The 25,390-nt window shown below is 44.7% G+C and overlaps 1 protein-coding gene across 4 annotated transcripts in view; it reads left to right on the top strand.

Moving 5' to 3' along the window:
• LOC123755059 (probable 3',5'-cyclic phosphodiesterase pde-5) overlaps positions 1-25,390 on the top strand; it is a 187,282-nt gene that overhangs the window by 25,170 nt on the left and 136,722 nt on the right. For all 4 annotated transcript variants that reach the window (XM_069305477.1, XM_069305476.1, XM_069305478.1 and 1 more), the window contains exon 2: positions 10,050-10,527. In XM_069305477.1, coding sequence (XP_069161578.1) covers positions 10,233-10,527 — 295 coding nt within the window. In that variant the 5' untranslated portion in view covers positions 10,050-10,232. The remainder of the gene's footprint in view (positions 1-10,049; positions 10,528-25,390) is intronic.

Raw genomic sequence — 25,390 nt, 5'->3', positions numbered from 1 at the left:
ACTCTGCCCATTGTTTCTCGCCGGCGCCTGGGATCGAACCCATGACCACAGGATCACAAGTCCAGCGTGCTGTCCGCTCGGCCGACCCGCATTACAAACAATAAACATATTACCAAACATTGTGAGAGATAAACATATACATTTCCTAACTCTCACGAGTCTGACAGAATCCATCCTGTGAGACGGAAGGGAAAGTTAAATAGACAGAATATGCTAATAGAGAATAATAAACTGATACTTTACTCGTATCAGTTTATAATCAAATTCTTCAAAAAAAAAAAAAAAAAAAATTTCAGCATATACTTTTTATATTTTAAAACAACGATTTATAATACAATAACGTTATAACTTGAGAAAATTCTCTGTTCAGAACAAATGTTTGCTTGCCAGTGTACATGTATCCTATTACTGGAACCATAATATGCTATCAAATCATCATATATTTAAATAACTTTACCCTGAAAGTTCCTAATCATCAATTTAGTAAAACAAGTGACCTTTATTATCTGTAATGAGGTTAGGGAGAGGCAGTTTAGTGTGTGTTAAAATTGAAGGTCAAATTCAACTTCGTTCAATTAAGTGTTGTTAATTCCCTGTCTGTTCTAGAGTAATTTGACTGTCTAATCTACACCTCATTTACTGGTTCATTTAATAACTGTTAATAACAAATTATCTCTTACGGGTTCGCCATAGCCCGTGCTACTTGTCCACTACGGGTTCACCATAGCTCGTGCTACTTATCCACTACGGGTTCACCATAGCCCGTGCTACTTGTCCACTACGGGTTCGCCATAGCTCGTGCTACTTGTCCACTACGGGTTCGCCATAGCCCGTGCTACTTATCCACTACGGGTTCACCGTAGCCCGTGCTACTTGTCCCTCCGGGTTCGCCATAGCCCGTGCTACTTGGAACTTTTTGTTCTCAATAACTGACGCTAAAACAAACAAACAAACAACAAACAACAAATAATCTATACCCTTTTAATCTTCTTTAATCTTTAATCTTTAATCTTTTAACCAAGACGTTAATCAGTGATAGTGAAGAAATATGTCTTCAAAACGTTCATTTTTTTATTTTTAATATGTGAGTTGTGGTGTTATACTCTGAAAAATATTTACCAGAATTTTCCTGTGGCTCACCATCTCTATACGAAGGGGACAGGAAACCGTCGGCTTGTCAAAGGCTCACAATTTTCCCTTATGAGTTTTGTTTTCAAATCCTCATAACAAACCCGTAAGGTTATCTTACGGGTTTGCCCGAAACGCTTTGCCCAAAACGGGTTTGCTTTGCCCAAAACGGGTTTGCTTTGCCCGAAACGCTTTGCGTAATAGTGGCTTTAGGCATTGTATGTACTAGCTCTATCTATTAACCCAACAAACTTTGTAAAATCTCTTTATGTATGTACCTTACCTAAATAAAGATTTATTTATATTTATCTTGAGATGATTTCGGGGCTTTTTAGTGTCCCCGCGGCCCGGTCCTCGACCAGGCCTCCACCCCCAGGAAGCAGCCCGTGACAGCTGACTAACACCCAGGTACCTATTTTACTGCTAGGTAACAGGGGCATAGAGTGAAAGAATCTCTGCATATTGTTTCTCGCCGGCGCCTGGGATCGAACCCAGGACCACAGGATCACAAGTCCAGTGTGCTGTCCGCTCGGCCGACCGGCTCTCAGGTGTTTTAATGAGGGAAACATAATAGTGATGAGGGAGAGAGACTCATTACTCATATTCTGACAGATCTTCAAAGTCGTGTAGTTTCAGATCTCATAAAATTCGATCCTGGAAGTTTAATAACTTCCAGGACGATGATGAGGGGGTAGATATGAGTAGAACTTCCAGGGTGTGGGGGGGGGTAGATATGAGTAGAACTTCCAGGGTGGGGGGGGTAGATATGAGTAGAACTTCCAGGGTGGGGGGGGTAGATATGAGTAGAACTTCCAGGGTGGGGGGTAGATATGAGTAGAACTTCCAGGGTGGGGGGGTAGATATGAGTAGAACTTCCAGGGTGTGGGGGGGGTAGATATGAGTAGAACTTCCAGGGTGGGGGGATAGATATGAGTAGAACTTCCAGTGTGGGAGGGGGTAGATATGAGTAGAACTTCCAGAGTGGGGGGTAGATATAAGTAGAACTTCCAGGGTGGGGGGTAGATATGAGTAGAATTTCCAGGGTTGGGGTAGATATGAGTAGAACTTCCAGGGTGGGGGGGTAGATATAAGTAGAACTTCCAGGGTGGGGGGGTAGATATGAGTAGAACTTCCAGGGTGGGGGGGTAGATATGAGTAGAACTTCCAGGATGGGGGTAGATATGAGTAGAACTTCCAGGGTGGGGGTAGATATGAGTAGAACTTCCAGGGTGGGGGTAGATATAAGTAGAACTTCCAGGGTGGGGGGTAGATATGAGTAGAACTTCCAGGGTGGGGGTAGATATAAGTAGAACTTCCAGGGTGGGGGGTAGATATAAGTAGAACTTCCAGGGTGGGGGGTAGATATAAGTAGAACTTCCAGGGTGGGGGGGTAGATATGAGTAGAACTTCCAGGGTGGGGGTAGATATAAGTAGAACTTCCAGGGTGGGGGGGTAGATATGAGTAGAACTTCCAGGGTGGGGGGGTAGATATGAGTAGAACTTCCAGGGTGGGGGGTAGATATGAGTAGAACTTCCAGGGTGTGGGGGGGGTAGATATGAGTAGAACTTCCAGGGTGGGGGGGTAGATATAAGTAGAACTTCCAGGGTGGGGGTAGATATAAGTAGAACTTCCAGGGTGGAGGGTAGATATAAGTAGAACTTCCAGGGTGGGGGGTAGATATAAGTAGAACTTCCAGGGTGGGGGGTAGATATGAATAGAAAATAAAGATAAGGCATAAGAACGGGAAGGGAACGAAGAGATAGTGAACAACTGGCAAAGTCTGGCCAGAGAAAAAGGCGTTTTTGAGATTGAATGATTGAAAGAAAACGGAAATGAATGGAAGGACTCGCTCATTTCTGCCGGGGTTAAACACACAGTCGGGGAAGAAATGAGATGTATATTAAGAAGAGCAAGTAAAAGTTACGGGGTCAAAGTTGTTGGCACGAGAGACGGGTCATTAAAGAGGGGAAAGGTGCTCCTTAGAGAGGGGAAAGTGTTTCTTAAGGAGAGGGGAAGGTGTTCCAGCATGGTGGTAGTGTTGACTTCAGCTGCCGATGTCTATGTAAATATTTATATGTATGGGGAGGATAACGAGGCCCTTCTGGTCTGGGTACCTTTGTCGCCACCAGCGTCTACACCACTACCACACCACCACCACCACCACACCACCACCATCACCACACCACCACCATCACCACACCACCACCATCACCACACCACCACCACCACCACACCACCACCATCACCATACTTTACACAACTAACGCTGTTAATACCTCCATAGCGGCCAGTGTTATACATGCCCCTAGCGTTATCTTGAGGTTATCTTGACTGTGGTATGTGACTATGTTTTGTCACAGTTGTGACTATGCCACAGTCACAACTATTATGTCCCTGCCCACTCCTATACTACCCTTGCCCACTGCCCACGTCTATACAAGTCCTGCCCACTCCTATACAAGCCCTACCCACTCCTATACAAGCCCTGCCCACTCCTATACAAGCCCTGCCCACTCCTATACAAGCCCTGCCCACTCCTATACAAGCCCTGCCCACTCCTATATAAGCCCTGTCCACTCCTATACAAGCCCTGCCCACTCCTATATAAGCCCTGTCCACTCCTATACAAGCCCTGTCCACTCCTATACAAGCCCTGCCCACTCCTATATAAGCCCTGCCCACTCCTATATAAGCCCTGTCCACTCCTATACAAGCCCTGTCCACTCCTATACAAGCCCTGCCCACTCCTATACAAGCCCTGCCCACTCGTATAAATACAGGAGAGGAATAGAATACGTTCATACAAGATCTAAACGTAAGAATTGTCAGGAATGAGGAATTCAAAGTTGAAGTTATGAATGGATTTAAGGCAGAATATAGGCAGTGGAAGAGGTAGGGAATTCAAAGAAAGCAAGAATATCAACAGCGGAGGAGAGAGACTCAAACACCTATAGAATATAACTGAGTAAAGCGGAACAAGATTCGATAAAACATTTCACAAACCTAGGAAGGTATACGAATGAAAGAAAACGACCAATGAAAGTTATCTTTAAGAATGGTAATCCAGCTCAATATATAGTGACAGAAATATATAAGAATTTGAGGGATGAAGCAAAGGTACCATGAAGTATACAGTCGTTGAGGATAAGATTCTTCTTGTGGGTTAATGATATACCTTATCTTGGTTCATTCTGATTATTGAGTGGGTAATAACCTTAGTCTCAGTGTGTTGTACATAGTCTTGTACCGATCCTCCAGTGCTAGGTGTTGACTCCTTAACAACAGTGAGATAAGCAAAGAATAAATCCACACGGGCTGTGACGAGGATTCGAACCTACGTCCGAGATCATCCCAGACGCTGCCATAATCGACTGAGCTGCGACATGGTCAAAAGAGTTGAAACCAGAAGTTGTCCCGAACTTGGATCCTGCAGCCTCTCCGAGACACAAACCAGGGTTTATAACTCTGGGCACTGCACTAAGCAACTGCAGAAGGTCCATTATCATTCTACTGATACACTAACACAGGTAATATAGGAAGGAATGACAAAAAATATCATGGAAGGAAAGCAAATAAGAATTGCCAGTAGCCTAGGAAGTTGTTGTTAAAGATTTGCTACCTGAAACAAAGTTCCAAGTAGCACGGGCTATGGTGAGCCCGTAGTGCCTTTAGCCTAGGAAACAATTTACTCAAGTGCTTGAGATTTGACATAACAAATTCCATTAGCAGCCATTAGTAAGTTCTGTTTAATTGAGTACATTTGCATCCTTTGAGCATGTTCGTATTGTATATATTCCTGGCAGGACGTTCATGCCGACTCTAATCTATGTTGAGGCTAGCAGCCAGCTCTGTGGCACCCAGACAAATTACTGCAATTAGTTTGATAGCCTCTTATCTAACTGCTAACCGCATATCTTGCTATGTAATCAAAAATATGTCTCATCCACTCTATTCCACATGGCCCATCACGTATGTTCTCATCTATAACAGTCTCAAGGTAAGGTAGTAAGTAAAACATGCTCGAGTAACGTTGAAACGACGTTTTATTTGAAAATTTAAATTTGATGTGCGCGCGCGCACTTTTGCGTGTGTATGCGTGCAAGTGTGCGTGTGTGTGTGTGTGCCTGCCTATATTTTCTGGGAGAGGTAAGCTTGCTAGGGGCGCGGGGAGGGCCACGGAAGGTGGCACTGAGGACCCAGGCGATGAAGACGTGTCCTTAAAGACGACGAAAGCATCGGCCAAGATATCTGGTCGCTGGAACAGTGCCGTATACACCATCGATTTTCTTGACGGGCAGGAAAGGGAGAGGAAGGAACGGGATGCTCCTCATATGGTACTAACTCACATATGCTCCAGCTGTCAGAGTCTGGCTCTATTGTCCTTGTAGTCTGGCTCTATTATCCTCGTAACCAGAGTCTATCATTCTATTAGCCTGTTCTATAATGACCTGGCTTTTTCTTTCGCGTGGCTTGGCTCAGTGTTTCATGTCTTCACTCCGGTTTGGCTTTGGATTCCTTGGCTGTTTCTGAGCTCTTTCAACCGTCTGACTTTAGAAGAGAGCAACTAATCTTTAAGTACACTTGGGGATTAGAGTGACAAGTAGCGGTGCCTGTAAATCTCTTGTGTTCCCTCGACACCCGGATTGAGGGGGGCTTCCGGCCGACACCTGGAGTCTCGCTCATTCGTTCATTCTCGTTCCCCACTATAGGGGTAAGGAATGGCTTGGGGATTGAGAGACAGGCTACCAGTGGGGAGGTCAGGAGGTTTGTGAAAGGGGAAGGAACAGTTAGCTCCCTGTAGTATGGGGCAGATGTGCGGAAGATGGTAGTGTTCTGGAGGTTTCTGGGCTGTACTGGTGTGGAGGCTTCCGGATGGTTCAGAAGGGCTCCTTGAATGCTTCAAATGTGTTGACCTTTGAAAGATTCAATGGAGGCCAGGTCTTGCTGGTGGAGCTTCAGTTGCCTTTGGAAGCTGGTGAGGAATTGAGTGGAAGGCGCAGGTTTGGAGATATCTGGAGAGAACAGGTGTGGTGACGTCAGTGTTCGTTAAGATGGGAGGAGAAAGATGAGGGGGTATTGTGGGAGGGGGCGTGGTTTGGAGGGGGTATTGTGGGAGGGGGTATTGTGGGAGGGGGCGTGGTTTGGAGGGGGTATTGTGGGAGGGGGCGTGGTTTGGAGGGGGTATTGTGGGAGGGGGCGGGGTTTGGAGGGGGTATTGTGGGAGGGGGCGTGGTTTGGAGGGAGTATTGTGGGAGGGGGCGTGGTTTGGAGGGGGTATTGTGGGAGGGGCGTGGTTTGGAAGGGGTATTGTGGGAGGGGGCGTGGTTTGGAGGGGGGTATTGTGGGAGGGGCGTGGTTTGGAGGGGGTATTGTGGGAGGGGGCGTGGTTTGGAGGGGGGTATTGTGGGGGGGGGGCGTGGTTTGGAGGGGGTATTGTGGGAGGGGGTGTGGTTTGGAGGGGGTATTGTGGGAGGGGCATGGTTTGGAGGGGGTATTGTGGGAGGGGACGTGGTTTGGAGGGGGTATTGTGGGAGGGGGCGTGGTTTGGAGGGGGTATTGTGGGAGGGGGCGTGGTTTGGAGGGGGTATTGTGGGAGGGGGTGTGGTTTGGAGGGGGTATTGTGGGAGGGGGTTTGGTTTGGAGGGGGTATTGTGGGAGGGGGCGTGGTTTGGAGGGGGTATTGTGGGAGGGGGTGTGGTTTGGAGGGGGTATTGTGGGAGGGGCGTGGTTTGGAGGGGGTATTGTGGGAGGGGCGTGGTTTGGAGGGGGTATTGTGGGAGGGGGCGTGGTTTGGAGGGGGGTATTGTGGGAGGGGCGTGGTTTGGAGGGGGTATTGTGGGAGGGGGCGTGGTTTGGAGGGGGTATTGTGGGAGGGGGCGTGGTTTGGAGGGGGGTATTGTGGGAGGGGGCGTGGTTTGGAGGGGGGTATTGTGGGAGGGGGCGTGGTTTGGAGGGGGTATTGGGGGGGGGGGCGTGGTTTGGAGGGGGTATTGTGGGAGGGGGTATTGTGGGAGGGGGCGTGGTTTGGAGGGGTATTGTGGGAGGGGGCGTGGTTTGGAGGGGGTATTGTGGGAGGGGGGCATGGTTTGGAGGGGGTATTGTGGGAGGGGGCGTGGTTTGGAGGGGGTATTGTGGGAGGGGGCGTGGTTTGGAGGGGGTATTGTGGGAGGGGGCGTGGTTTAGAGGGGGTATTGTGGGAGGGGGCGTGGTTTGGAGGGGGTAGTCCTTAGTCAGCTGTCACGGGCTGCTTCCTGGAGGTGGAGGCTTGGTCGAGGACCGGGCCGCGGGGACACTAAAAGCCCCGAAATCATCTCAAGATAACATCAAGAAGATATTGTGTTGGGAGTGTCGTTGACAGTCGTGTAGGGGGTCGTAGTTCTATTAGTATTCATGTATCAAGGATGAAGTTGAATTCAACCTCGGTATCCCCATTTCTGTTGACAAGACTGTATTATTCCAAACACTAAGGGTCTAATAGGAGATAAATTACCGACTCTCAAAGGCCTGAAAGCACCTGTGTAAAAAGCTATTTATTTCGGTCCGTAATTTGTGTTTATGGGCCGCCCAAAACGTGGACCAGACTGTGCGACACAGTGGTTGCCAGGATCAGGTTGGGTTATCGTTACCTGTGGCAGGTGGCTACCGTTACCTGTGGCAGGTGGCTACCGTTACCTGTGGCAGGTGGTTACCGTTACCTGTGGCAGGTGGTAACCGTTACCTGTGGCAGGTGGTTACCGTTACCTGTGGCAGGTGGCTACCGTTACCTGTGGCAGGTGGCTACCGTTACCTGTGGCAGGTGGTTACCGTTACCTGTGGCAGGTGGCAACCGTTACCTGTGGCAGGTGACTACCGTTACCTGTGACAGGTGGCTACAGGTGACAGATCTCCCTATCCTGAGCACTCCAGGTGCAAACTCTGTGAGCAGGAACTGCGGCATGATCTCCCACACTACATCACCGAATGCCCAGTTACCAGACCATTCAGATCCGTTGGCATGAGGTACCTAGAGCTTTGCAATGACTTTATTCACTCTCGTGTTCTTGAAGATATCCTCATAATGCTCCCAGAGTCTGCCAGTGCAGGCTACTGATCACATGCCTCTGTATGACTAACTATCCTGTGTGATGGGGATTTTTAGTATCACGTAGCTAGTTCTTGACACTGTACTCCCCTTCACATAGTCTAGGGCAGCTGCACAAATGTAGATGTACCTAAATTTATTACAAAAGAAAAATGGTTCGGTCGACGGAGGCAGAGAAGGCCAAGGAAGGGCCCCCTCCTTGGGGCTTTTCTGGGGCGTTGTGGGGGCGTGGGGGGGGGGGGGGGGGGCGGAGGGGGACCTTCATGGGGCGTTGTGGGGGGAAGGGGACAGTATTAAAGGCCAAGGTCACTGATACATAAAGTCTGAATCTGTCACGAAGGATCAGACTTGTCACCCAAGCTGGTCGACAGGCGTGCCACCACCCCCCTCTCTTCCCTGTTGGTCGACAAGCGTGTCACCCCCCCCCCTTCCTGGTCGACAAGCGTTTCAACCCTCCTTCCTGGTCGACAAGCGTGTCACCCCCCCTTCCTGGTCGACAAGCGTGTCACACTCCCCCTTCCTGGTCGACAAGCGTTTCAACCCTCCTTCCTGGTCGACAAGCGTGTCACCCCCCCCCTTTTCCTGGTCGACAAGCGTGTCACCCCCACTTCCTGATCGACAGGCGTGTCACCCCCTTCCTGGTCGACAAGCGTGTTACCCCCACTTCCTGGTCGACAAGCGTGTCACCCCCCTTCCTGGTCGACAAGCATGTCACCCCCCCTTCCTGGTCGACAAGCGTTTCAACCCCCCTTCCTGGTTGACAAGCGTGTCACCCCCTTCCTGGTCGACAGGCGTGTTACCCCACCCCTTCCTGGTCGACAAGCGTGTCACCCCCCTTCCTGGTCGACAAGCGTGTTACCTCCACTTCCTGGTCGACAAGCGTGTCACCCCCCTTCCTGGTCGACAGGCGTGTCACCCCCCCTTCCTGGTCGACAAGCGTGTCACCCCCCCTTCCTGGTCGACAAGCGTGTCACCCCCCTTTCTGGTCGACAAGCATGTCACCCCCCTTCCTGGTCGACAAGCGTGTCACCCTCCTTTCTGGTCGACAAGCATGTCACCCCCCCCCTTCCTGGTCGACAAGCGTTTCAACCCCCCTTCCTGGTTGACAAGCGTGTCACCCCCTTCCTGGTCGACAGGCGTGTTACCCCACCCCTTCCTGGTCGACAAGCGTGTCACCCCCCTTCCTGGTCGACAAGCGTGTCACCCCCCCTTCCTGGTCGACAAGCGTGTCACCCCCGCCCTTCCTGGTCGACAGGCGTGTTTCCTAAGATGGTCGACAATGGCCTCGACAGTGCAGTCAACCGTTGTCGGTCCGTTGACAGCTTCTCATCTGTCACTAAACCTGTGTTGTCCTGCGCCCCTGCATGAACCTGGACAGAGCTACGGTGACGGATCCTGGACAGTGTCTCGCAGATTTTCTGTCCTGCATCAAGAGTTCTGTCTATTAGGGACAGAACACTCGCAGTGTTTCCACTGCGAGACGACCCCGTCGGAGCAGGGCGTGGAGTGCCTTGGGTAATAATCCTCTGTAAACTTGCACTCGTGACCCGAGCTGTCGTCACTCTTTCACTCCAAACTTCAATCAGTGAAACTATTTACATTTATTTGACGTTTGCAAAACGTAGATGAAGTGTGTGCAGTTGATGGCCGATGAGATTGAGAGAGTTGCTTGTCGGTATCCGCTACGAATATTGAATGTATTCGTTTGAAATATTCCTGGCGCGTGCTTCCTTTAACAGTACTTCAGTGAAATAGGTTATACCAAGGGCACTGAAGTGCTGATGTAAATATATCCACATGCTGCAGCTCGTAAACTAAATAGGATAAATGCTGTCATAGGTTCGAGACGGGGAAATGTATGCCGTGGTGGCTATAGTGAGGTGGGTGGAGGGTCCTGTGAAGTCCTGAGAGGCCCTGAGACACACAAGTGTCTTAAGAAAAAAGGTGTGGAGAGTCCTGAGAGACAGATATAGAGGCCGATCAGATGACGGAGAAGCCTCCTCACTTGGGTCACCTCCTGAGATGGGTTTAGTCTGCTCTGGGAAGTGCGGTCTGGATACTGTGGGGCCAGAGCCCGATGCCCACACACCCACACACCACGGCGACAAACCCACATTTCCCACACAGACTCTCAGGAAAGACGTGCCCACAGAAAACTCTGACAGGGACTTGAGAAGTGAGCGTGATTTCGGGAGTGAGTTGAACAAGACCCAGACCGATACTCAAGAGGACCTAGAGTGCGGGATGCCCACTCGCACGCTCCTGGTGGGGGAGTACCTCTCTGGGGACACTGCCGGCCTCCGCGACCCTTCGTCAGGTAAGTCTTCGATCCCCTTTTTGGTATTATAATTCCAATTACGGGCTCACCATAGCCCGTGCTACTTGGTACTTTCTGTTTCAGATAGCGAATCTTAAAGAACAGACTGTGGGTGAAGCCAGGTACTAGAACAGTGCTCGCAATTCAGTGATAAACTAATTTAAATAAAGATAACAAAATTTGTATAGTTCTGAGGTTTCAGAAATCAGCTAATTATGTATTAAGGAGAGACTCGAAGTGCCAGAACCGTATTGGAGAGGAATGTTGTGTGTATAATGTGTGTACCTAGAATATGTACTGAATTTCCGAGGGATAAGTGTCCATATGGAATACATATGGCCAGTTCTCTCTCATCACTAGCGATAATTCATTTATATTTCTACTTGTCTATGTGTGTAGCTTGTGTAGAGGAGGACAGTTCATCGCGATAGTTAGCCATACTAGGTAATCCCACCGGCCAGTTACGATAGAATCATCTCCTTTAACGAGACGTTTCCTTGTTGACCAGACCACACACTAGAAAGTGAAGGGATGACGACGTTTCGGTCCGTCCTGGACCATTCTCACAATTGACTTGAGAATGGTCCAGGACGGACCAAAACGTCGTCGTCCCTTCACCTTCTAGTGTGTGGTCTGGTCAACCTACTTCAGCCACGTTTTTGTGACTCATCGCCTGCAGACGTTCCCTTACATTCCACCCCAAGTTTTATTATTTTTAATGGCAATTTCGTATAAAGTTTACACGACGTCATTAGAGGCTTCTGAGGATGTTGGCGTGAGACGTCTAGGCATCTTCGCTTCTTATTTGGCCGCTTGACGGGAATCTAGAGAGAATAAGTCATCATACCGTAGCTGAATACAAGATAGATTAGACGCTCAATCCACACGTCTGAAAATAACGGAAGTGACGACGTTTCAGTCCGTCCAAGACCATTGACATGTCGTGTAAAATAAGAGTGGTGATTGATTGATGAAGATTAAGCCACCCAAGAGGTGGCATGGGCATGAATAGCCCCGTAAGTGTGGATTTTGTTTTGTAAATTAATATATACAGTGTGCTGAGGTCGCATTTAATCCTCAGGCTGCTATTGTGGGGAAGGATATTGCTTGACAGTATTTATGAGGGTCTCCAGCTGCTGGACACCTTTTTTGACCAGAAGAGTGGCAATGTTGATGGCTTCAGGGTGGTTACTGCAATATGCAGGGACTCTTGAAGCTCTTCTAAGGTCGTTGGTTGCTGCACATTCCAGGAGATAGTGAAGTAGTGGCTTTTCTGTGATTGTTTGGCAGAAGATGCACTGTCTCTGTCGGGGTTCACCAATCTCCCAGTGGTGTGGGAAGTCGACATATAAGGTGAGATTGTGAGGGGAAAGGCGAGAAGGTCAGACATGTACCATAAACGTTAATACGAATAAAGAAAAGTTCAGAAGGCCTAAAGGCGAACAGAAAGAGCTGAAATAGAGATCAAAGAGACAGCAAGCAAGAAGAAGGGTGATATACCCAAGAGTCAATATATATACAGCTAAAGTCCAATCAGGTTTGTTAAGAAGTTTAGAGCATTAAACAATGTACCAAGAAAGTCAAGATTGAACAGCAGCAACATCATGACTTAAGGGTCACGTTAGGCTCCTTGTGGATGACAACCGGTTCCCCAAGACTGTAAAGAGTAGAGGCAAAACAAATTATTTTGGAAGACTTAAAGACGATCTTGTTCGTATCTACAAACTTAACATTTATCTTATATTCTTTATGTCTGGCATTAAGAGTAGTTTCACCGAAGTATTGGAGAGGACATAACGATCAGGAAATCAATTAAACACCAGTATTATTGAAAGCGCAAGAAGCAGTGTAGAACAGATTATTACGAAGTGTGTTAGTGTGTTGAAAGGAAAGTTTTATATCGAGAGGACGAAGGGTATTAGGGAGGTTTTTAAGTCCAAACATGAAGGGAAATCACAGAAGAGTTTCGAGTCACTATCATTCAAGAATTTTCTCGACTTTAATTTTTTATGATAATCTGTGTTTGTTATATAGTAAATACTAATGCTAGATATATTCAGGGTGAGTATATAGATACAGGTGTGTGTGGTGTACCGTTCACCCACCATAAGTGTACCGTTCACCCACCACAAGTGTACCGTTCACCCACCATAAGTGTACCGTTCACCCACCACAAGTGTACCGTTCACCCCCACAAGTGTACCGTTCACTCACCATAAGTGTACCGTTCACCCACCATAAGTGTACCGTTCACCCACCATAAGTGTACCGTTCACCCACCATAAGTGTACCGTTCACCACCACAAGTGTACCGTTCACACACCATAAGTGTACCGTTCACCCACCATAAGTGTACCGTTCACCCACCATAAGTGTACCGTTCACCCACCATAAGTGTACCGTTCACCACCACAAGTGTACCGTTCACACACCATAAGTGTACCGTTCACCCACCATAAGTGTACCGTTCACCCACCATAAGTGTACCGTTCACCCACCATAAGTGTACCGTTCACTCACCATAAGTGTACCGTTCACTCACCATAAGTGTACCGTTCACCACCACAAGTGTACCGTTCACCACCACAAGTGTACCGTTCACCACCACAAGTGTCCCGTTCACCCACCACAAGTGTACCGTTCACCCACCATAAGTGTACCGTTCACCACCACAAGTGTACCGTTCACCACCACAAGTGTACCGTTCACCCACCACAAGTGTACCGTTCACCCACAAGTGTCCCGTTCACCCACCATAAGTGTACCGTTCACCCACCATAAGTGTACCGTTCACTCACCATAAGTGTACCGTTCACCACCACAAGTGTACCGTTCACCCACCACAAGTGTACCGTTCACCCACAAGTGTCCCGTTCACCCACCACAAGTGTACCGTTCACCCACCATAAGTGTACCGTTCACCCACCACAAGTGTACCGTTCACCACCACAAGTGTACCGTTCACCCACCATAAGTGTACCGTTCACCACCACAAGTGTACCGTTCACCACCACAAGTGTACCGTTTACCCACCACAAGTGTACCGTTCACCACCACAAGTGTACCGTTCACCCACCACAAGTGTACCGTTCACCACCACAAGTGTACCGTTCACCACCACAAGTGTACCATTCACCCACCACAAGTGTACCGTTCACCACCACAAATGTACCGTTCACCACCACAAGTGTACCGTTCACCCACCACAAATGTACCGTTCACCACCACAAGTGTACCGTTCACCACCACAAGTGTACCATTCACCCACCACAAGTGTACCGTTCACCACCACAAGTGTACCGTTCACCACCACAAGTGTACCGTTCACCCACCACAAGTGTACCGTTTACCCACCACAAGTGTACCGTTCACCACCACAAGTGTACCGTTCACCACCACAAGTGTACCGTTCACCCACCACAAGTGTACCGTTCACCCACCACAAGTGTATAGTTCACCACCACAAGTGTACCGTTCACCCACCACAAGTGTACCGTTCACCACCACAAGTGTACCGTTCACCACTACAAGTGTACCGTTCACCCACCACAAGTGTACCGTTCACCACCACAAGTGTACCGTTCACCACCACAAGTGTACCGTTCACCACCACAAGTGTACCGTTCACCACCACAAGTGTACCGTTCACCACCACAAGTGTACCTTTCACCCACCACAAGTGTACCGTTCACCACCACAAGTGTACCGTTCACCACCACAAGTGTACCGTTCACCCACCACAAGTGTACCGTTCACCACCACAAGTGTACCGTTCACCCACCACAAGTGTACCGTTCACCACCAAAAGTGTACCGTTCACCACCACAAGTGTACCGTTCACCACCACAAGTGTACCGTTCACCACCACAAGTGTAACGTTCACCCACCACAAGTGTACCGTTCACCACCACAAGTGTACCGTTCACCACCACAAGTGTACCGTTCACCACCACAAGTGTACCGTTCACCCATCACAAGTGTACCGTTCACCACCACAAGTGTACCGTTCACCCACCACAAGTGTACCGTTCACCACCACAAGTGTACCGTTCACCACCACAAGTGTACCGTTCACCACCACAAGTGTACCGTTCACCACCACAAGTGTACCGTTCACCCACCACAAGTGTACCGTTCACCACCACAAGTGTACCGTTCACCCACCACAAGTGTACCGTTCACCCACCACAAGTGTACCGTTCACCACCACAAGTGTACCGTTCACCCACCACAAGTGTACCGTTCACCACCACAAGTGTACCGTTCACCACCATAAGTGTACCGTTCACCCACCACAAGTGTACCGTTCACCCACCACAAGTGTACCGTTCACCCACCATAAGTGTACCGTTCACCACCACAAGTGTACCGTTCACCACCACAAGTGTACCGTTCACCACCATAAGTGTACCGTTCACCCACCACAAGTGTACCGTTCACCCACCACAAGTGTACCGTTCACCCACCATAAGTGTACCGTTCACCAGCACAAGTGTACCGTTCACCCACCGCAAGTGTAACGTGACACGACTCTAGAAACCTATAAAATCAGTTAGATCAGACAATAATGATCTGAACGGGTGAATATGATTTCTAAAATCTCAATAAAAATAAGATACATATAAGCGAATAAAGATTATTGACGATCTATATCTTTAAAAGTGAGTGTCTGTCTCTGTTCGTACGTCCAAAGTTGCAGGTCAGAGGTTTTGGGCTAGTCTCACTCAGCAGGGGAAATGGTCTGGAGTTCGGGAGAGACATAGGCTGGTCAGAGTCCCCAGAATTCAAGAGGTAAATGCCACGATCTCATAATAACTCCATGATGATTTTGTCACTATCTGCCAGCTACTCTGATAAATATTTTAAAAACAATAATTTAAAAAAAATCTTACAGAAGTATTCACCGTCTCAGGAATTTTAACAGAAATTTCCTGCTATTCAATCTCATATTACCGTAAAACCCAACTTTAAATCAGCCTAATTTCCTCCCCCACTGACGGAAAAAAAATATCAGATTCGAAAGGGGGAACTATTCTATTCTTTGTATGTTATTAATTGTAAAGACATATTGACATTAGATTTTATTGTGTTATTAGTAATATTGGAGGAGGAGAGGGAATGAAGGATGAGGGAAGACTGATCTGGGCAACACTGAATACCCCCATAGTTATATTTATATAAAAAGGCTTGTATAAATCTATCAAGAAATTTAAACAAAAATATAAGAAAAGTAAACTGGAATTGTCAAGTGTAGATGACAAATTAAGGAAAGCCAAATCCCAATGGGTTCTTATAGATGTATAAAACAATGGTAGAGATAACTGGATTACTGAATGCAGATACAAGTTATCTAACAGAGTGAAGAGAGGTATTCTACACGGGTATTTGATCATCTTTCCTGAAGAAGACCCCGACAATTTTACAAAAGTTCAACAAATTTATAATGGAGTGAAACCAAGAGGCAAACTAATAATTATTAGAAAAATCAGTAAAGAAACCTAATAACCTCCTAACCCCGGGGCATCAACAGAGTATGTTTCCAGTATCTTAAAAGAATGGCAAGAAAAGTTTAAGACATCTTTAGTGAAGCATATTCAATAAACTATGAGAGTTAGGCACAGTTCCAGAATTGTAGAAGGTTGCGAATGTGGCTTTTGTTTTGTTAAAGGAGGTAGATCACAGGCAATAGTATTGATATTAGGTTCCTTGCCCAAGCAACCTAATATCAAATGTAGGGAAATTGATTGCAGCGATAATCATAAATGCTGTTCATCTTGAAAACTTATTATTAAATTACTGGGAACAAAGTTTTATATGATATGGACATGGAAAAGGCTGTGTACTTTAATTCAATAGGCTGCCAACCTATTGAATTCAAATCTCCGCTTACAAAATATATTGAAAACCGACAAATTCCGTATATAAATTACCGTGCAAAAATAAAACATATTATAGAGTGGTTGGCGAAAAAAAAGTTGTTATTCAGGTATATAAAATAAGACTTGTAAAAGTTCATTTATATATTTCCCATCCAAGTCCTGTCTGAATAATCGGCTTTTGCGGAAAGAGTTCGTTCGTGGGTTTAGAAAAGCTCCCTCGCGACCTGTGTGTGTGTGTCGGGAAGGATTTAACTCCACAATGGGACTAGTTGTACCCTGAAAATTTAATGTAATTTCGATATTAATGTTAGGTTCGATTATGGGTTTAATTGGGTGTCTGGTAGTGCATTATCTTGACTGTATGTCATAGTGATTAGGAGTATTGCGGCGTACGAGATCTATCTCGTTGTGAATAGCTTAGTGATAGAGGTCTAAGACCACGGGATTTTTTGTTTGCGATTGTTGGAAAAAGACTCGTACAAGACTTCATGATTGTTTCACAAAATCTGGAGTCGAATAAGATGTTGTATAAGATGGATTTCCATTAACACTGACCTCACACACTCCCGATCTTCCAACACTTTGCAATCACGTGGCTCTCTCTCTGAGAGTGGAAGCGTGGGGGAGAAAACCACTTCATTCGTCCTGATGACCGTGTAAAGATAGGTAGTGTTAGTAATTGAACTATTAGAAACAAAACTATCCTATAAATGTAACACGATTCTAACACAATTGAAGAAACAGATGAAGATCTGCGTATTGAGGTGTACGTTAGACATGAGTATGCATAAGTTTGGGTGGATATAAATAGCTGCCTCGTTAGGGGTAATTGGCCTTCTATAGTTACTTTCATTAGTATAGTCTTATACACATCTATTATGTTACAGGGTAATTTGTTCGATAAATTAACAATCCTATTTCCAAACCAGTATTTACCCAAGTCTTTCAAGAATTTAGTCAACTTATATTTATAGTTTCGTGTTTTATTTTGTGGTATATTTAATACTTTATATCTTTGTTATTCCCTTTCATCCATTTATCTATAATCTTATCACACATTACTTGTCGTTTTTTTTAAACTGTAATTAATGCTATTTAATCTAATATAATAAATTCATTGATTTTATGTTCAGTTTCTAATGTGTGTGATTAACATTGTTAATCTGCTCGTTAAGCGTTCAATTGAATTAATGTCCATTCAAAAGTACGAAATACAAAACTAAATTGCACAATCTATACGAGGCCTATTTAGGGCAAGATAAAGCTGAATATTAGACGTATTGCTACTTGCATTAACGCTTCTTATTGCTAACGCTTCTTGAAATTAATCCTAGTATCCTATTGCTGTATTCCGTATATTTGAAATTAATCCTAGTATCCTATTGCCGTATTCCATATATTTGAAATTAATCCTAGTATCCTATTGCTGTATTCCGTATATTTGAAATTAATCCTAGTATCCAATTGCTGTATTCCGTATATTTGAAATTAATCGTAGTATCCTATTGCCGTATTCCATATATTTGAAATTAATCCTAGTATCCTATTGCTGTATTCCATATATTTGAAATTAATCCTAGTATCCTATTGCTGTATTCCGTATATTTGAAATTAATCCTAGTATCCTATTGCTGTATTCCGTATATTTGAAATTAATCCTAGTATCCTATTGCTGTATTCCATATATTTGAAATTAATCCTAGTATCCTATTGCCGTATTCCATATATTTAAAATTAATCCTAGTATACTATTGCCGTATTCCATATATTTGAAATTAATCCTAGTATCCTATTTGCTTTATTCCGTATATTACGCATTTATTTTTGGTCTTAAGATCTTTATTTACCAAGACTATCATATTTTTTCAGCATTCTGATTTCGCAATTTCAACGTCGTCCAGCTGATATCTGATATATCTTATTATTGCCCAAGCTCAGGGTCCTACACTTAGCAGCATTATATTGCATCTGTCATTATAGATGAAGTATTATATTGCATCTGCCATTATAGATGAAGCATTATATTGCATCTGCCAATCTTTCATTCATTTTGAAAGCCTATCAAGGTCGTATTTTCATTTCATTTCTTTATTACGCGTATTGTTGCTGTTCTGTTGTTTCGTCTGAATATATTTCACTCCCAATTTTTGTATCGACATCAGATTTACACGTTTCATCATATATATATATATATATATATATATATATATATATATATATATATATATATATATATATATATATATATAGTATATATATATATATATATATATATATATATATATATATATATATATATATATATATATATATATATATATATGCGAACAAGCCTGAATGGTCCCCAGGACAATATGCAACTGAAAACTCACACCCCAGAAGTGACTCGAACCCATACTCCCAGGAGCAACGCAACTGGTATGTACAAGACGCCTTAATCCACTTGACCATCACGACCGGACAAAATGAGGTGATAGCCGAGGCTATTTGAACCACCCCACCGCCGGCACTTGGGCTATGCCCAAGATTACTATCCGAGTGCCGGCGGTGGGGTGGTTCAAATAGCCTCGGCTATCACCTCATTTTGTCCGGTCGTGATGGTCAAGTGGATTAAGGCGTCTTGTACATACCAGTTGCGTTGCTCCTGGGAGTATGGGTTCGAGTCACTTCTGGGGTGTGAGTTTTCAGTTATATATATATATATATATATATATATATATATATATATATATATATATATATATATATATATATATATATATATATATATATATATAATCTTAAAGTTGTGAGGGTACCACCTCTGGTGCAAATGTAGGGACCCATAGCCTCGGAAAAGAAAATAAAGAGTATTCAGAGAAGACCTTCCCTTCGTTATATACGATTGTAATTGCATAGGCTTTGCAAAATTTGAAGCCGAAACAATGAGCAAGATTTCCATTGAGCAGCCGAAGGGTTAATCAGGTCGTCTATTGCTCAGCTTTAAATATTAATCAGGTCACGAGAGCTATTTTTGGGCTGGGAGTAATTTCTTAAGGTCTTTAATTGGTCATGGTTCAGACGTGCTCGTTAAGTGTTCCTCACTGTGCATGGGTCACTGTACTGTGTGTCACTGTACTGTGACACATACACAGTGAGTACAGTGTCACTGTACTGTTCCTTACTGTGCATGGGTCACTGTACTGTTCCTTACTGTGCATGTGTCACTGTACTGTGACACATACACAGTGAGTACAGTGTCACTGTACTGTTCCTCACTGTGCATGGGTCACTGTACTGTTCCTTACTGTGCATGGGTCATTGTACTGTTCCTCACTGTGTATGTGTCACTGTACTCTTCCTCACTGTGCATGTGTCACTGTACTGTTCCTCACTGTGCATGTGTCGCTGTACTGTTCCTCACTGTGCATGGGTCACTGTACTGATCCTCACTGTGCATGTGTCACTGTACTCTTCCTCACTGTGCATGTGTCACTGTACTGTTCCTCACTGTGCATGTGTCACTGTACTTTTCCTCACTGTGTGTGTGTGTCACTGTACTGTTCCTTACTGTGTATGTGTCACTGTACTCTTCCTCACTGTGCATGTGTCACTGTACTGTTCCTTACTGTGTATGTGTCACTGTACTCTTCCTCACTGTGCATGTGTCACTGTACTCTTCCTCACTGTGCATGTGTCACTGTACTCTTCCTCACTGTGCATGTGTCACTGTACTCTTCCTCACTATACATGCGTCACTGTACTCTTCCTCACTATACATGTGTCACTGTACTCTTCCTCACTATACATGTGTCACTGTACTCTTCCTCACTATACATGTGTCACTGTACTCTTCCTCACTATACATGCGTCACTGTACTCTTCCTCACTATACATGTGTCACTGTACTCTTCCTCACTATACATGTGTCACTGTGCTCTTCCTCACTATACATGTGTCACTGTACTCTTCCTCACTATACATGTGTCACTGTACTCTTCCTCACTATACATGCGTCACTGTGCTCTTCCTCACTATACATGTGTCACTGTACTCTTCCTCACTATACATGTGTCACTGTGCTCTTCCTCACTATACATGTGTCACTGTACTCTTCCTCACTATACATGCGTCACTGTGCTCTTCCTCACTATACATGTGTCACTGTACTCTTCCTCACTATACATGTGTCACTGTACTCTTCCTCACTATACATGCGTCACTGTACTCTTCCTCACTATACATGTGTCACTGTACTCTTCCTTACTATACATGTGTCACTATGAACTGGCAAGTTAGCCTTTATCCTAAACAGATCTGTATTATAAATCAATTTAAAATATTAAAGCTATTTGCTGAAAGCGTTTTATTTGATAAATTTGGTTTTCTGTAAAAGGAATTCTCGGGTACACTGAAATAGTTTCAGAATTCCATGTTTCACATCATGAATAATACACCGTATTAACATATCCAAATGTAATGAATCCTAACCATGGATAGAGGAGTAGATATCATCACTAAGTATGTAGTCAATCTCAATCCATTCCCGTGAGCGTGTTGTTTTGTGAATGAATCACTGGAAAGAGATATGTGTTAAAGATTTTGTTTGCAGTTGTACATTTCCCCCGCAGCCACAATAACGTGGCTAAAGTATGTTAACCAGAGTCATTCTCAAGTCATTCTCACAATCGACTTGAGAATGGTCCAGGACGGACCGAAACGTTGTTGTCCCTTTACCTTCTAGTGTGTGGTCTGGTCAACATTCCCCCCTTTCTCATCTTCACTCTCCATCATTCCTTTCTCCATCTTCCTCCAGCAGCTGCTATCCACCACACCCTCAACCAATCCACCTATCTCTATCCCCCTTAACCACCCACGCCTCCATCTCCCTCTAAAGCTAACACCCACCTCACCACCTCATTAATGAGTCATCATTAATGATGATGGTGATGATAATGACTCATCATTATCATCACCATCATCACCACCATCATCATCTACGTTCTGTTGGTAAAAGTAACTTCTCTATTTCTGTTACCCCTTCTAGATTTCTTTGACTTTGTTCCTGTTTCTTTGGAACAAAGTGAAAGTTATAAATATTTTCCTGTTATCTCGTACCCTTCGCTCCCAGTCTTATCACCGTGGCACAATGGTCCAATTTCCCGGTTTCTCCCGCGTCGTACTTGTTCTGGTGCTTCGTTGACGTGCATAAGTCGTGCATATTGTACCCAACTGGGACTCTAAACCCTTCCTGGAACACCATTAAGGTTATCTTGAGGTTATCTTGAGATGATTTCGGGGCTTTAGTGTCCCCGCGGCCCGGTCCTCGACCAGGCCTCCACCCCCAGGAAGCAGCCCGTGGCAGCTGACTAACACCCAGGTACCTATTTTACTGCTAGGTAACAGGTACCAGGAGACATTTCACCTCCTCCCTGTCACATAGAATACAATCCACAATACCGTAGGTAATAACATTGGGTTCACTGGGATCGTAGGAGATTAGAGTTCGGATATATAATTATATATACATGTATATCAACATTTTCTGGGAGCCCTTGGAAGAGAAGAGCGCGTCCTTAGCGCAGGAGGTAATTATGGAGAGTTGGCTGGCTTGAACGGGTCATGTGCAGCCTCCAGCCTCTGTGATATTGAGCTCATAAGAGCTCATAGAGGATAGCTGAGCTGGGGATCAATGGAGAAGGGGCTGGGGGAGAATTTGTGGGGCTGTGGAAATTGGGGAGAAGTTCAGAGAGAGAGAGAGAGAGAGAGAGAGAGAGAGAGAGAGAGAGAGAGAGAGAGAGAGAGAGAGAGAGAGAGAGAGAGAGAGAGAGAGAGAGAGAGAGAGAGAATTCAACAGGAACTTGGAGCCATTGGACGCCTTGCCTCGGCTCAAACTATCAATAAGTTAAGGTTAAGCAAAGATAGAGGACAGGGCAGTGTCACGGTGGACGGTGGATAGGCAAGGGAGGGAACACCGGAGGGATAGATAAGAGTACACCCGCGAGTGAGGGATAGATAAGAGTACACCCGCGAGTGAGGGATAGATAAGAGTACACCCGCGAGTGAGGGATAGATAAGAGTACACCCGCGAGTGAGGGATAGATAGCGTGCACAGCCTAGCCACGCTCTTGATCACCAAGGACAGGTGAGAAAGACCTCCATTATATGCCCGCTCACCATTTTCTCGTGAGAGCGAATACAATTCTCATTAAGTTATACGAGCCGCAGACTTCGAAGAATATTTCACGATAACGAAAATTCAACCAAATTAATATTTCCCCCCCCCCTGGGAGGCTATCTTAGTCAGCCCCATAGTTAAAATGACTCATTAAAGAGCATTTAGGTCATGGGTGGGATACGGTGCGGGGGGGGGGGGGGTGCCCAGAAAGCCATTATTGTTTGTCGAATGACTGTACTAAAACCTTAAATTTTTGGTTTAAATATCACAAGGTTAACCCTCCCTGATTCCCTGGAAACACAAACCGAAACTGTCTCTATTTTCCGCTTGTTACAACTTGTAATAAAGTTGTTACATCTTGGCTTAACGTATTAGAACGTTGTTACAACTTGCTATATTGGTTGTTATAACTGGTTAGGAGGTGTTAAAACTTGTTCGAACGTTGTACCAACGTCGTAGTTTCGGTGTGTGTTTGGTGGGATTGTACTCACCTATTTGTCCTTGTAGGGTCCAGCTACAGCTGTTGGACCCTGGCTTTCCAGCCACCGGTCTTCTAATGTAATGACTCCTGACTCCTGAATCACTGTGATTCATGGGCTCCTGTCTGCCAGCGCGCACGTCTGTGTTAGATATACAGAGAAGAGAATCAGCGATAAATGGTGTATTACAAAAATTATCAACTAGAGTATATTCTGTCAACAATTTTTGGGGTTCTATTTTTTTTATACGAGAGTGCAAACGGTGGGTCACAATAGGATGTCAGAACAGTTGATATCAACTCCCATGTCTGAACATGGACACAACACGTTTCGGTCCGTACTGGACCATTATCAAGCGACGACGTTTCGGTCCGTCCTGGACCATTCTCAAGTCGAGTAACCCATAGTTCTCGAGATACAAAGTCAAAAATGGGGATGACCTGAATTTCGAACTTTTCGATCCAACTTTGTTATCAACTAGAGAGAAAAATCCTCTGATAAAGGAGTTTCTCCTTAACTTCCAGAATGACTAACAGCCGTTGACCTCTGTGTAATTGGCGGATAAGGTATTTTCACCTCTCGTTCCAAGAAAATGTTGTTGCTCTCAATAGGTTGCTGAAGTTTGTGAAGATTCTTATATAGAATGTTAAATACCTGATAGGTTGTTAAGGGTCTTTTTTGTCAACCACTTTGCGGAATTTAACGAGGTACCTGCCAAACACTCCGAAATTACGACGTTGGTACAACGTTCGAACAAGTTTTAACACTTCCTAACCAGTTATAACAACCAATATAGCAAATTGTAACAACGTTCTAATACGTCATAAACACGTAAGGCCAAGATGTAACAACTTTATTACAAGTTGTAACAAGCTGAAAATAAAGATTAGTTACGGCTTGTGTTTCCAGGGTATAGTGAAGATTGGAATTGTTATTAATGTTGAATTTGAAGTGTGAATGTTTATTGGGAGGGTTGCTGGGTGGAGGGTGGTTGTCAGGGTGGAAGGTTGTTAGTGGTGCGGCTGGTAGACTAATCACCAGGCAGTGGAGCTGCAGATCTCGGTGCTCGCTCATTTGCTTACAAGAAATCGCCGCGAATGTTCAGTTCATTTTGGTATAATTTAATCAGTAAAAAGACTCGTTTGCATTCTCGAAATCACAGGCGTTTAATTTTACTGGTAATAAAAGCTGAATCAGTAATGAACTCGTTTACTTGCAAGGAGCTTAGAAGGTTCACATTTCCACAGTTGTAATTACTAAGATGCTCACACAATAAAGTCTGCCCTGGGTAGGGAGCCGGTCGGCCGAGCGGACAGCACGCTGGACTTGTGATCCTGTGGTCCTGGGTTCGATCCCTTGTTACCTAGCAGTAAAATAGGTACCTGGGTGTTAGTCAGCTGTCACGGGCTGCTTCCTGGGGGTGGAGGCCTGGTCGAGGACCGGGCCGCGGGGACACTAAAAAGCCCCGAAATCATCTCAAGATAACCTCAATATGCCCTAAAGAAATAACAATAACCAATAATTGGATTTCTAAATGCTTATATATATATATATATATATATATATATATATATATATATATATATATATATATATATATATATATATATATATATATATATAAGCATTTAGAAACCCAATTATTGGTTATTGTTATTTCTTTAGGGCATATTGAGGTTATCTTGAGATGATTTCGGGGCTTTTTAGTATATATATATATATATATATATATATATATATATATATATATATATATATATATATATATATATATATATATATATATATATATGTCGTACCTAGTAGCCAGAACGCACTTCTCAGCCTACTATGCAAGGTCCGATTTGCCTAATAAGCCAAGTTTTACTGAATTAATATATTTTCTCTATTTTTTTTCTTATGAAATGATAAAGCTACCCATTTCATTATGTATGAGGTCAATTTTTTTTTATTGGAGTTAAAATTAACGTAGATATATGACCGAACCTAACCGACTCAACCTAACCTAACCTAACCTATCTTTATAGGTTAGGTTAGGTTAGGTAGCCGAAAAAGTTAGGTTAGGTTAGGTTAGGTAGGTTAGGTAATCGTAAAACAATTAATTCATGAAAACCTCGGCTTATTAGGCAAATCGGGCCTTGCATAGTAGGCTGAGAAGTGCGTTCTGGCTACTAGGTACGACATATATATATATATATATATATATATATATATATATATATATATATATATATATATATATATATATATATATATGTGTGTGTGTGTCTGTGTGCCTGTGTGTGTGTGTGCCTGTGTGTGTGTGTGTGTGTGTGCGCGCGCGTGTGAACGTACCCCCCTCTGGCCCT

The sequence above is a fragment of the Procambarus clarkii genome, chromosome 55 (assembly GCF_040958095.1).
Source record: "Procambarus clarkii isolate CNS0578487 chromosome 55, FALCON_Pclarkii_2.0, whole genome shotgun sequence".
NCBI lineage: Eukaryota > Metazoa > Arthropoda > Malacostraca > Decapoda > Cambaridae > Procambarus > Procambarus clarkii.
This window is presented reverse-complemented; position numbering and strand designations above follow the sequence as displayed.